At 42.5% G+C, this 12,926-nt stretch overlaps 1 protein-coding gene across 1 annotated transcript in view; it reads right to left on the bottom strand.

Moving 5' to 3' along the window:
* Nucleotides 1–5,983: 5,983 nt before the first annotated feature.
* LOC141765004 (vasorin-like) overlaps nt 5,984–12,926 on the bottom strand; it is a 38,079-nt gene continuing 31,136 nt past the window's right edge. Inside the window, exon 2 of the mRNA XM_074630803.1 lies at nt 5,984–12,779. Coding sequence (XP_074486904.1) covers nt 10,635–12,758 — 2,124 coding nt within the window. The 5' untranslated portion in view covers nt 12,759–12,779 and the 3' untranslated portion in view covers nt 5,984–10,634. The remainder of the gene's footprint in view (nt 12,780–12,926) is intronic.

Genomic DNA, 12,926 nt, shown 5'->3' with positions numbered 1-12,926 from the left:
CTAGTATGACATGGTTGGTACCAATGGATTCCTGAGCTCACTACAATCATAAAATGCGTTAAAGAAATCCTTGGTGTAAAAACGAATTTGCGTTAATACGTTATTATCGCATAAAACACAGACTTTCGCTCAGGAGACCAGAAGTCAAAATTGATTCATTTGTCACATAACTTCCGGTGTTATTTCAACTCAAACAGTGATCTTTTCCTAAACCTGACTAAGTAGTTTGTTGCCTAAGCCTAAGGAAGTTGTTTCCTTTGAAAATGGAAGTTTATTTTGAAAAGACTGTATGCATGCAACGAGCATTGACATTGTATGGTGCTGGACTTTTGTAGGAAAATCTTTTCCGAAACCTAACTAAATAGTTTTATTTTGAAAAGCCTGGAGCAGAAATTGATACGTGTGTCACGTGTTGTTGGACTTTTGTAGGTAAAAGCACGAAAAATACATCACAAAAAAAAGGGAAATTCCTGTCCATGTACACAAATCAAATAGATTAAATTTCACGACTATTTCACCAACTGCTGTGAGACTGTGTTTTCATTTCCTGTGTCCAACCAACATTGAATGTTTTTGTTTTAACCATGACCATCGCCGTCCCCTAACCTTAACAAAGCACTCATTGTAACCCAAACCATGATGTAATTTGAAAACCAAATAAAAGGAGCATGGTAAGGAGCATAGGACACTAGAATGACAACCTGCAAAAAAAAATGGCTGTACATATAAACCTACATCTGTGCCAAATGTGTTGCTTTTATCGCAAAATGCACTATTGTTGTGCTTAACTGCGCTTAGCATTGGTTTTAAATTTAAAATATTGCCAAATAGGCACTTTTGCTTTTCGCTTCGACACCAAATCCTCCGCCATCGTCTTGATGAAATCTGACTCCTGCTGCCCTGAGCTGAGACTCCTTACGAAGCAGAGGCTTTCACTTTCAGTTTGTAGCGTCCGTCATCCGACTATGTGTTGATAACACAGCGCTGATATGCGGAAGTTAGCTGAATGGGTTTTATTTCTGTAAAAAAAGCAAAATGACGGTGGGTACGTAATCGGTGTATGCCCGACCACCGTGTAACACCGACTACCGCGGCAAGCCTATTGTCTAGTAAAGCAGACTTGCCCAAAAATATCTTAAATAAATGGTTTTGGAAGGCCCAGAAAAATGTTTTTTTGCTGATAGAGGCGTCAGATCAGAAAACTCTTCTGTGAGTCGCTCTAGAAGGCACTGACAGTTGTTTGATTTTGGAGGACTTGTTGGAGGATTCACAGGATCCAAGATGAATCACCAGGATATAAAACGTCAGTTCAGGATCCCCTTTAAAGATTAGAAATGCATTCCAGGAAATGGACCGTAGATCTGTGTTGTGAATTAGTGCCAAAAGGTTTAGTGCATTCGTAAATGATTTTAAACACTGTGAAGTATGCGGTTCCCTTTTAACCGAGACGTCCAAACTCTTTGTGCCAGAATTTGCTCTTCAAATGGCCAAAAGACATGAAGCGGCTTTCAGTGCGCTAACAGCTGTAGTAACTCTTTATCTCTCTCTCACTGGCCTTTCTACGTTACACAGGTATGTCAGCACTGATAGCAAGATATACTGCTGCACAAACGGGTCGCACATGGAATTCATGGCTGTAATATGGTAGGTTAGGTACAGTGTATGTATGCACACACACACTGAACCGGGGGGGTTGGAGGGTCCGTTTAAACCATTATCAAGTCCAACAATCTGTCTGCAGTTGGATTTCACCCCATTCACTCTTTCCTCTGCACAATCCATCCACCCCCCCCCCCCCAGCAAGCCCTGACTGCTTTCATTACAACCAGATTGTTCAAATAAATCACCCCCCCGACCGCCGCCAACAACTCCCCTGCTTTCTTTTCCTCTCTGTCTCTTTCTGTTCTCTCAGCACCCTGCAGCAGGTCTCTAAACGAGAAGCACATTTCAGGGCTAATGAGGGTGATGGGCTGTGAAGTTGGGATTTGTTTTAATTTCGTGACTCTTTGCTGCTCCTCCAGTGTATGTTGTGTATGTAATGACTGTCTATATTGACCTGAGGCCTGTACTACGAAGGCGAGGTCAACATACCCAGGGTATCTTCTCGTTATCTGGCTTAACTAACCCTAACAAACGGGATCCCGCTAAAGCTGGGCATACACTGTAAGATTTTAGAGATATAGTTGTGTACTTCCTACTCCTACTGTACGAGTAGATTGTTTGCGTTGTAAAGCCAAAGCTCCCGATTTATGTGCTCACACTGTACGGTCCGATCATCAGCCACGACCTGATTGCTCACACTGTACGTGTGAAATAGAAAAAAACACGGCCGGTCGGCTCTTGCGGGCCGTTCTGGCTGTTGACAGTTGTCAATAAGGTTGGTTTGAAAGCTCCGAGGCAGGTAAAGTTAGTTTGCTAGCAGAGGTCTGTACGGGCATGGATGTATTAAAAGAACTGGATACAGCGTTGGAGGCGGGGCCCCGGTCATTCCTATGAGAGTTGCTCATTGGCACCTGAAGCCTAAATGGCTCGACTTCCGTCTGGAAAAGTACCCGGATCTTGGTGGAGTAACGTCTGAGATGATTGTAGTAGCGTCCGCTCGGTCACATGACTCGGTCACGAGGTCCCAACGTCACGCTGTCACGGCTTGCGCTCCAGCCTCGGTCTGGGTCTCATTCACATAAATGGAGGAAGGGAAATAACTTTTAGCTATTAGTGCGTTTTACAACTTTAAGAACTTAAAGGGACTGTTTGTAACTTCTTACACGTATAAATCATTGCGGGTCGGTGTCCCATGCGCGCTCGCGTGTGGCTACGCTGTTCAGACTCAGTCTCCAACACAAACTACATGGAAGCACCAAAACCGCAAAGTTATATCTAGTGAAGCCCGTCTGTTAAACAGTGTTGGCCGCGGTCGGAGGACGCGGGGGAGACCGTAGCTTTGGTCTCCAGGACCGGAGTCTCTGCTGTACTCTGCTTTAGAGCAGTTGCAAAACAAACCGCAGCAAGCCGAATCAAGAAAGCAGAAAACGCTGGAGGGTCCGCGTGGATACGACCTGCACCCTCACATGTTAAATCCAAAGTGGTAAACACTAAACATCCAGTAAAGTATGGAAACACTTTGGGTTTCACACATTGCAGGAAAAGCAGAGCTAGACATCACGGCCAAAGCTGCACGCTAACTCTGTCATGGACAGGAAACCACGTGTTTAAAACTGCAACCGTAATCCAGGAGAAAACGTAATTGAGAATGCAGTTTAGTTGTATAGTTGTATGTAATTTTGTAGGAGACAGGGTATGATCAACCCTGCGGGGATTCAGTGTTGTGCTCGAGGTTTATTTGACAGTAAAGAATGAGCCGTGGGAACTAGATTCTTACTCATTTCTTTCATCCAAGGAAACAAACATTCTTCAAGTGGCTCAATTTCAGTTCCCTTTTATATCAATCTGCACTATTATGACCTTTTATTAGCTTTAATTTGACTTCTGTGTACACTACAAACACCTAAAAAAAGTCTCTTTCCTTACTGCCACGGTTATAGTCTGCCATCCGAGGTCACACCCTTCAAAAGTGGTTCTTGTTTTAGAAAACGCTCAAAACAACCAAACAGAAATGTTTAGCTCCCAGTAATTTTCTGTGGAATTCACGAGGATAATCTAAAAACGCCGCCCTCTGAGCCACAGTGGCTGCTGTCAATCCTGCAGCTCTTTAGAAGAATCCCCTAAATGTTAATCTCCTTTTCATTAGAAGCTGAAGGGTATAATCTGTTCAGTAAATATATAATTAGGTATTTGTGTTGCTGTAATGAATTTCTACCGGTTTTCTGGCAAACTGTGACGGATTCAGAGCTCCGTATATAGAGTTGTGTTTTATTTATTCTGCGTCTATCTGACTGAGAGGGCTTCATAGAGAAAGCTCTAATCCTTTTAACTGGGTCCAGATAGCCTACAAATACTATACTAGTGTTGACAGCAGGCCCAGTATTTCATCATTTTAGGGTTCAGGCCATTTGGCCTTTGGTGTTGTCAATTTTTTGAGGGCACAAAAGCCAAATGCCATCAAATAAAACAATGATTTTAAGTCCACGAAAATAATTAATTTAACTTAAGAGCTAGGACTGATTTTGATTTTAATACATAATATCAGTGAAATACACAGTATATATATATATTTTTTAAACTGTTTATTTCACAAAATAATGTCAAAAGATTAAATAATTAATCGCGAATAGTTGCATGATTGTCCATGATTAATTGCAATTAATCACAAATTAATCGCACATTTTTTATCTGTTCAAAATGTACCTCAAAGGGAGATTTGTCAAGTATTTAATACTCTTATCAAGATGGGAGTGGGAAAATATGCTGCTTTATGCAAATGTGTGTATATATTTATTATTGTTAATCAATTAACAACACAAAACAATGACAGATATTGATCCAGAAACCCTCACAGGTACTGCATTTAGTATAAAACAATATGCTCAAATCATAACATGGCAAACTGCAGCCCAACAGGCAACAACAGCTGTCAGTGTGTCAGTGTGCTGACTTGACTATGACTTGCACCAAAACTGCATGTGATTATCATAAAGTGGGCATGTCTGTAAAGGGGAGACTCGTGGGTACCCATAGAACCCATTTTCATTCACATATCTTGAGGTCAGAGGTCAAGGGACCCCTTTGAAAATGACCATGACAGTTTTTCCTCGCCAAAATGTAGTGTAAGTTTGGAGCGTTATTTAGCCTCCTTCACAACAAGCTAGTATGACGTGGTTGGTACCGATGGATTCTTTAGGTTTTCTTCACTCAAACTGAGCCCGCTACAACCTAAAAATAGGAAGTCGTGTTAATGCATTAAAGAAATTAGTGACGTTAAAACAAATTTACGTTAACAAACATGGGAGTCATGTTGACAGGAATATTAAATACTTGACAAATCTCCTTTTAAGGTACATTTTGAACAGTTGAAGAATGTGTGATTAATCTGCGATTAACTATTGACGCGATTAAATATTCAAATCGATTGACAGCCCTAATAGAAAGTAAATGTAAAAATAGAAACTAGTACACTTCTTAGAACAGCTTGCATTCAAACGGGCGTTGTCCTGTAGGGAGACGCCACCGCAGTAATGCCGACTTGTTTACTTCAAGTACTTCCCGAGTTCATGTGTACTGAGTAAGAAAGGATTGTACAACAGGTGTAATTAATAACATAATGGCTGCATGCCGTTTGTGTAGCTATTAATGTAATTACGTGCTTTTCCTGTAAGCAAATAAAAGGCCCATTAAATAAGTGATCCGTCCAAGTCTGTCTCTTTTAACCTTCAGCTCCAGTGTGGTCTGCAGCGCCGTTATTTTGCGTCAGAGCAGACATATCTGAACAGTGAAGTCACTATTGTTTCTATTTGTTTTCCATGGAAACTGAACCAGAACAGCCCTTTTGTTTATAGCTGAATTAATAATCTAAATATTCATGTACCCCCATATTTACCAAACGTTCAGAAGATAGTTTTCTACCCTTAAAAGTACATGCATATTGTATTCCTCACTGTGAGGGTGGACTTTTATCCTGTTTCTATTTTTTTTCTTTGCTGAGATGTCAACATGCTGAGTCAACCAGAAAAACAGCCCGTAGCTATAAAAGCAGCAGAGTTAAGTAACGTCTGTTATTTGGAAACTGAGTGTTATTTTGTAATATTTTCCACTGGCATCTGTTGTTGGCTATTAGCGGAAAATTCAGCAAAACGACCTTCATCCTCAAACCAAGACGACGTCACAAACTAATGATGTTGTGGTTGAGGTTAGTGGGAATGTGTGTAATGAGGTACTGAGAGATACAGGCTGCTTTTGTTGTTACTTGAAATCCTCTAAACAAATGTTTTTGTCTTTAACTTTAACAGAACTGACTTACAGCCTCAAATTCCTCAAATCCACAAGGAGGAGAAAACATGTACGTTAGTGGCACAAACTCACAAGCAGATTTAACATTAAATCTTTTTAATACTGTTCTTTTTCTCAGCATCGCTTTTCAGGAGAACACAAAAAAACTTTTGACATAATTGACAAACAAAACAATAACAACAAAAAAGGCGTCCCTATATAAAAAGGGAAGCTTCTGTAACACGCTTGTTGAAAATATTTCAAACATTTCCTCTCATTGTCCAGAGTCTTCCAGTTGATATATCGGGGGATATATGAGCATCTGGGTCTGTGTTTGTACTGGAATATTGACAGAATGAGGAAAGTAGAGAAGCCAGAGGATGGTGAGTTGATGTTGGACAGTGCTGGAGTATACTATAGTGCATGGACTCAATTATAAAGCAGACACACGTACACATGAACAAGCTAACTGATAAAACCCAGTCATCAAGCTTTCTGCCGTTACTGTACAGACCAAGAACCTGTTTGCATAAAATCTCATGTTTCTTCACTTTCCGTTTGTCTTGTGGGCCAAAATAATATCAGCATGTAATATGATACTCAGCCTGATTGCACGAAAAGGTGTGTAAATGCTACGATAATGCGTGAGGCGTTTAGCTTGCATTAAGTACGCCTTTCTTGATTTCCGGGTGTCATTTGTACGCCATGTATCATGGTTTTTCCGTTGTTTCCGTTGTGTTTTACTTAGTTTACTTACTTATTTTAAGCCCAACCATGATGTTTTCCCTTAACCTGACTAAGTGGTTTTCTTGCCTCAACCTAACTGCGGACGTTTGCGTGGCGTACAAATGACTTGAAAATGCTAAAATGTGTCCTCATGACACGTTGAATGTTCTTGTAATGTCATACTATTTATACGCCTTCCCATGAGATACAGTTAGAGAAAATCAGCCCGTTCACATGAAAAGGCGTATGAATGCCACGATAATGCGCAAGGCGTTTAGCATGCAATAAGTACGCCTTTCTTGTTTTCCGCGTGTCATTTGTACGCCATGTATCCTGTACTGACTGCAACGTAAACGCATCCACTTATAAATGCTACGATAAGAGTTAGTGATGTAATATAAAAAGAGAGAGAGACCACTTCAACAAACACCGGACTGTTAACCAGGAGACTCGTGTTCGAGACTGTTGTTGACCGTTGTTTTGTTTTGCAAGTTACATTAGTGACGTCAGTGACGTGTTTTCTGTAGTTGTTTTTGTATATTTTACTGACTTATTTTAAGCCCAACCGTGACATTTTCCCTTATCTTATCAAAGTGGTTTTCTTGCTGCAGACGTTTGCGTGGCGTACAAATGACACGCGAAAACACTAAAAGGCGTGCTCATGAATGTGTGTGTAATATCGTGGTATTTATACGCCTTCCTGTGAGACCGGGTTGTGACACAACAAGATGTCAGTAAGGCTCTGCACAAATGTTGCTGAGGCGCGTCTCTGTAAACCTATTATACTTTGCCATTTAGGGTTCTTTCTCATGAAAGGAAAAGACATAAGAAAGGAAAAGTAAAAGCTTGTGACATTCCCAGAACCAGACAGGAAACGGAGAACAAATACATCAGAACGGTGCACTTAGCCTGCGCATTTCACAGTCTGGTCGGCTGTAAACAGTCTCCAAACACACAACACCGATAATCCTTGTTGACCAGAATACACTGGATGGTTAGAGCGAAGCACAGAGAGCCATTGAGAGGGTGTGTGACACTGTCTAGACTATATCATCAGAAACGGTTCGGTCCGCAGCGCCAAGAGGCCGAAAACTCACTGACACTCACAGCAAATTCCCTTCAAGTTCTTTGAACTGGCTTTCTGTTCTCGGCACGCGTTGCTGCTTTATAGGAGTGGGTTCTGTGGCAAAAAGGCCTTTGAACACAATTTTGGGAGCTCTGGCAGTCAAAAACAGCCTGTGGCTTGTCCTGGAGTAGCGTTGGCAGAGAAAATAGTGTCTGACACTTGATACTTACATTCACTTGGTGAGTTCCTCAGACACATTTTGGGGAACTCAGACAAAAGCATTCTGTGCATGATGTAAAGATGATTATGTTTTAATTTAACATTTAACCCCCTGAAACCCACGATCCTGACAGACTTTAGTGTATTTCAGATACTGTAGGTCCAGTTTTAGAGCTAGATTGAAGGCAAAGATATCAAATGAAACTAGAAAACTGAAGGAATCAATTGGTCATGCTATAGCTTGTCGGAAAGGAGGCTAAATAACGCTACAAAGTTCGACTAAGGAGAGGACAAACTGTCATGGCCATTTTCAAAGGGGACCCTTGACCTCTGACCTCAAGATTTGTGAATAAAAATGGGTTCTATGGGTACCCACGAGTCTCCCCTTTACAGACATGCCCACTTTATGATAATCACATGCAGTTTTTTATATATAAATGTGTTTTTTTTGCCTATTCTAAAATGGTGTATTTGAATATTTCTGCATACTGGGGTCCCTAAACAGTCTTGAATTACATTAATTGGATATCAGTGTAAAGCTGAAACTCTTGTGGATCCAATGAGCACAAAGGATGGATGGCTTTCCTAGCTAGATTGACAATAAGGGGGTTTCTGGGTAGTTTCCAGAACAGAAGTGCTCGCCATCTAATTGCCGAAAAATGCAATTCTTGCAGAAATCTCCAAATGTCAAATTTTTTTTATCCCAAATCACAGCATGGCTTTTTCTATGGTGTTCCTCAAGGTCTTGGTGTCTTAATGTGGTATTATGGAGGGATTATTGATAATTTTTATCAATTCTCGAGTGTTAAAAAAAGGTTAAATTTAGCTTTACCATCATATATTTCTATCAGTGTTCTAATCACTTATACACTTTCAACATTTATTTTAATTTATTAATTCAATAATTAGTTAATTAATTCATGTTTATTTCTGATTTATGACTAAAAGAACCTGACACACAGTGCTGAGCTGCATTTCAAATTAATCGTCAGGTTCCCAGCTTTCAGATAATGTACACCACTTCTATGTGACATCTACTGTTGACCTGCTATCTCCCCCTAAAGACCGCCTGTACCCCCCTAAAAAAACAAAAACAGGTCTATTGTGGGTCTGAGAGGGTTAAAATAAAACTTTTTAGTAGATATCTGATTGTTGTCTGTTGCTTTTAGTGCTTTTAGCTCAAGAACTTTACTTAGTATTTACTCTGCAGTCACTGTAAGTAGCTCTGGAAAGTTTTATTCTACATCCACACTAATACGTTTTTGAACCGTGTTATAAAACGAAAACGCCAAAAGGGTTAGAATTAACTTTGATGAACTGAAAACACACTGTGAAAGGGTTAAAGTTGTAAGACGAAAACACGTACAACTCCCAGAGTGGATAACGCCGTTGTAGCGACCTGAAACTAGCGATTGAGACCATAAACTCATGTTTACAATGTTTACTGAGGTAATAAATCAAGTGAGAAGTAGGCTCATTTTCTCATAGGCTTCTATACAATCAGACTTCTTTTTGCAACCAGAGGAAGTTTTAGGAGTTCTAAAATGCCGGAGTAGTGTGGACGCTAGGCATGAACGCAGCAGAAGTTAAGCGTTTTAAAATGAAAACGTATTAGTGTGGATGTTGCCTTAGCTCCATGCAACCCAAAATGCAAATAGAAAATTATAGAATCCATGAGCAGGCATTTTTCAAGGGAGAACAATCATTAATGTTTCAACTCGCAGCCATATTAATACTGAAAGGACATCAACAGCAAAAAAAACACATTAAAAAAAAAAAAAAAAACACATGACAAAAACAGAATATCATGATATAAGCTAGACAAAAACAGCCTTCCCGTCACGGCACAGAACAATGCAGGCAAAGTCCATTCTCAATGGCTCTTCATTCAGTCCATTTATCTTTCACAGCAAATTCATCTCCCACGAAGTTCAAAGATTCGGGATGTGTGGAGAGAATTATGGTAGATCTGTTGACACTGAAGAACAGATTTGATAATGTCAACAGCAAAAAACTCATTTGCAAAGTGTTTTTTCTTTATGTGACCATCATCAGCCTTGTGGCAGGTTCGTGACTGGGACACTGGAAAGGAAAAGAAATATTTCTTTTCAGTGCAAGTTCTTTCTATAATCCCCATGGAGCAGCTGGAGTCGGTCGCAAATCCATTTTGTACCGGGACGTGTGGTCATCACACATCTGCAACACTGTTTTCATCTAAACCACTTCCTCCAGTTGTGTAGCCCAAACACTGGGGCACTGTTCTCCATACTGTATCTCCCAAATCCAGCAACAGGATTACAGCTCATTCACATAAGTTTCTTTTATATAAACAAAGATTTAAAAGCCACTGGTTGTGTCAATGCAAAAAGGCACTTCCGTTTTCAGTCTGCTACTAAGACCCTTCTAGTCGATTGCACTTATTTTAATCACTTGGTTAGGTTTCACCTCCATCAAACTCTGCTAGATGACTTTAAACCACATCCTGATCACAGTCCCACAGTGGTTTAGCACATTTCCAATATGCTGTAATTCATCATTCAGTATCTCTAAAATAGACAATCCAGTCCGTAGTGTTATCATTGGACAACGAAGGATAGTAAGTGCCACTTTTCGAATTGTGGATATCTGAAATTGGAATGGAAATTAGATTTTTAACCACTACACGTAAGCAGGATCTCTCAAGTCCTGATGGACCCACTCCATCCAAAACCTTTACAAGTCTTTTGTATTTTATTGCATCTTAGAAATAAGATGGCTTTAAGGATGCTATATTGTTATTTGATGGGCAGTGTCCTTGCATCAAGGGTACTTCATAGTCCAAACCCCCATTTTGTTGCAAGGAAGGAGGCGGCTGAGGAGTGTGGCAGCGGTCAATCTCAGGCTGTTTGTGGGGTAGAGTACCATTTCCCCCGTTCTCCAGGCAGGCCTTTATCCCCTCCAGTTCCATGGGATCAGGATCTGCTGGGCCCAGCTCAAGCTCCATTCCTGCCTTGGCCTGCCTCCTCTTTCGGACACAGATGATTGTCCCAGCCACCACGGCCAACCCCAGAACCAGTGCCAGTGCAGCCAGGGCGGGGATGAGCGTATATGTCAGCGGGCTCTGTGTCTCCACCCTGGACTCTGAGGATGACAGCGGAACCCCTTCGGTCCGAGCCTCTGTACACGACCCTGTTTCTACAGAGCTGTTGGCTCTAGAGTTGACTCTTTCACCCAGGGGACTGGCACAGACTGAGTAGGTACAGTTGGGTCTCAAACCGCGCAAAGTGTACTCAGGATAGGATGCCGGTACACTGAGGATAATGGGGCGGCGGTCAGGCCCTGAGAGGTTACGGTAGGTCAACCTGATGCCACGGATGTGTGGCCGTCTCTCGATGAACTGGTGCAGGTCAAGAAGGATAGATGTGGAGGTGACCTGTCGTGAGCTGATAGCATCGAGGTCAGCGGGCACCGCAGGGGCAACTGGCAAAGCTTCTGTTGCTGAAGGTTTCGGAGGCTCAGGAACCTCATCCACGTTTTCGCAGTAGAGGCCAGAGGTTCCCGACGGACACAGACAGCTGAGTTGACCCAACGGGTCAAAATTACAAGTGCCCCCATTGAGGCAGATGTTTGGTGGGCAGATGTGCTCCGCTAGCTCCCCGCTGGTGGAGCTTGGCGAGGCTGGAGGTTCTGGTGAAAGGGGGCTGTCGGTTTTTGAGGAGATGGTTTCATCCCTGGGTGGAGGGGGAGGAGGGATAGCGTTGGTATGGATGGTCTCTGGAGATGTGGTGGGCATCTGGGGAACAGGAGTACTTCCAATGGGGGAACCAATCAGCACCGTTGTGGTAGGTGGACACCCAAAATCTTTGTGCTCCAGCGCTGAAAGCATCTTCCCAGCATTAACTAGAGGGAAGTGACATCTGGTTTCCTCAGTCCTCCCAAGACTCACATCCTCATCCTTCAGCCAGACAGGGAACCACGCTAATGGACACAAGCAGTTAAATGGGTTCTCAGCTGCTGTCAGGTGCAGCAACCTGGGGAAGGTCTGGAAGAAACTCTGGGAAAATCCCTGGAGGTTAAGACCACTGAGATCCAGTTCTTGAAGTCCACTCAGTTTCTGGAAGTCCTCCACCCTGAGCTCACCCAATGGGTTGGCAGCCAGGCTGAGCTTGATCAGCCCCTTGAGGGAGTCCTGCTTTAGGGCCTGGGGCACCTCAGTTAACTGGTTTGTGGAGATGTCGAGATCATGGAGGTTCCCCAGGGAGGCTATGAGATCCTCATCCAAAGAGGTAAGCCCCAGAGAGGCCACCTTAAGGGCCTCCAGGTGGGGGGTCTGGAGGTCTGCAGGTCCCAGGGTTGGGATGTTGTTGTGGCTGAGGTCCAGAAGCAGAAGCCTGAGGAAATGAAGGGATGGCAGAGAGGCAAGCTGGTTTCCTTGGAGCTTGAGTTCCAGTAGCATCTCTAAACCTTCAAAAGCTTCCGAATGGATGCTCTGAATGCGGTTTGCATGGAGATACAGCCTCTCCAGCTGGACCAAACCAGAAAAACTGTCTTTGGAAATGTGGGTAATGTGGTTAGAGGACAAATCTAAGTTCTTCAGCTTTGACAGCATCTCAAACACACCGTCTGGGATCTCCGCCAGCTCATTCTGGCTCAGATCTAGCAACTCCAACTCCCCCAGGCCTTTGAAGTCATCTTGGGACAAAGTGTCGATGCCGTTCTGGAAGATGTACAGATGTTGGGTGGTGGTGGAGACACGAGGCACAATGTTGGAGCGTCGCTGGATGCAGAATATCTGGTCCTGGACCTGGCAGGAACAGTCGGCTGGGCAGTCAGAGGATAACACCAGACCAGATGAGAGGAAGAAGAGCAGGAAGTAAAGCAGCATGGTGACGTCAGGCCTTAAACTCTGAAAGACAAAAGATGGAAGGGGAGAAATGGTTGGAGTTAATCACTACTCGCTTACTAAGCTGGTCACGAGTAAAAAGTGAGGTTTTACAGTAACAAATTTAGACATAAAATAGAGTGTAAATAGATTTAACATAATTACTGAGGA

This window comes from Sebastes fasciatus, chromosome 3 (assembly GCF_043250625.1).
Source record: "Sebastes fasciatus isolate fSebFas1 chromosome 3, fSebFas1.pri, whole genome shotgun sequence".
Lineage (NCBI taxonomy): Eukaryota > Metazoa > Chordata > Actinopteri > Perciformes > Sebastidae > Sebastes > Sebastes fasciatus.
This window is presented reverse-complemented; position numbering and strand designations above follow the sequence as displayed.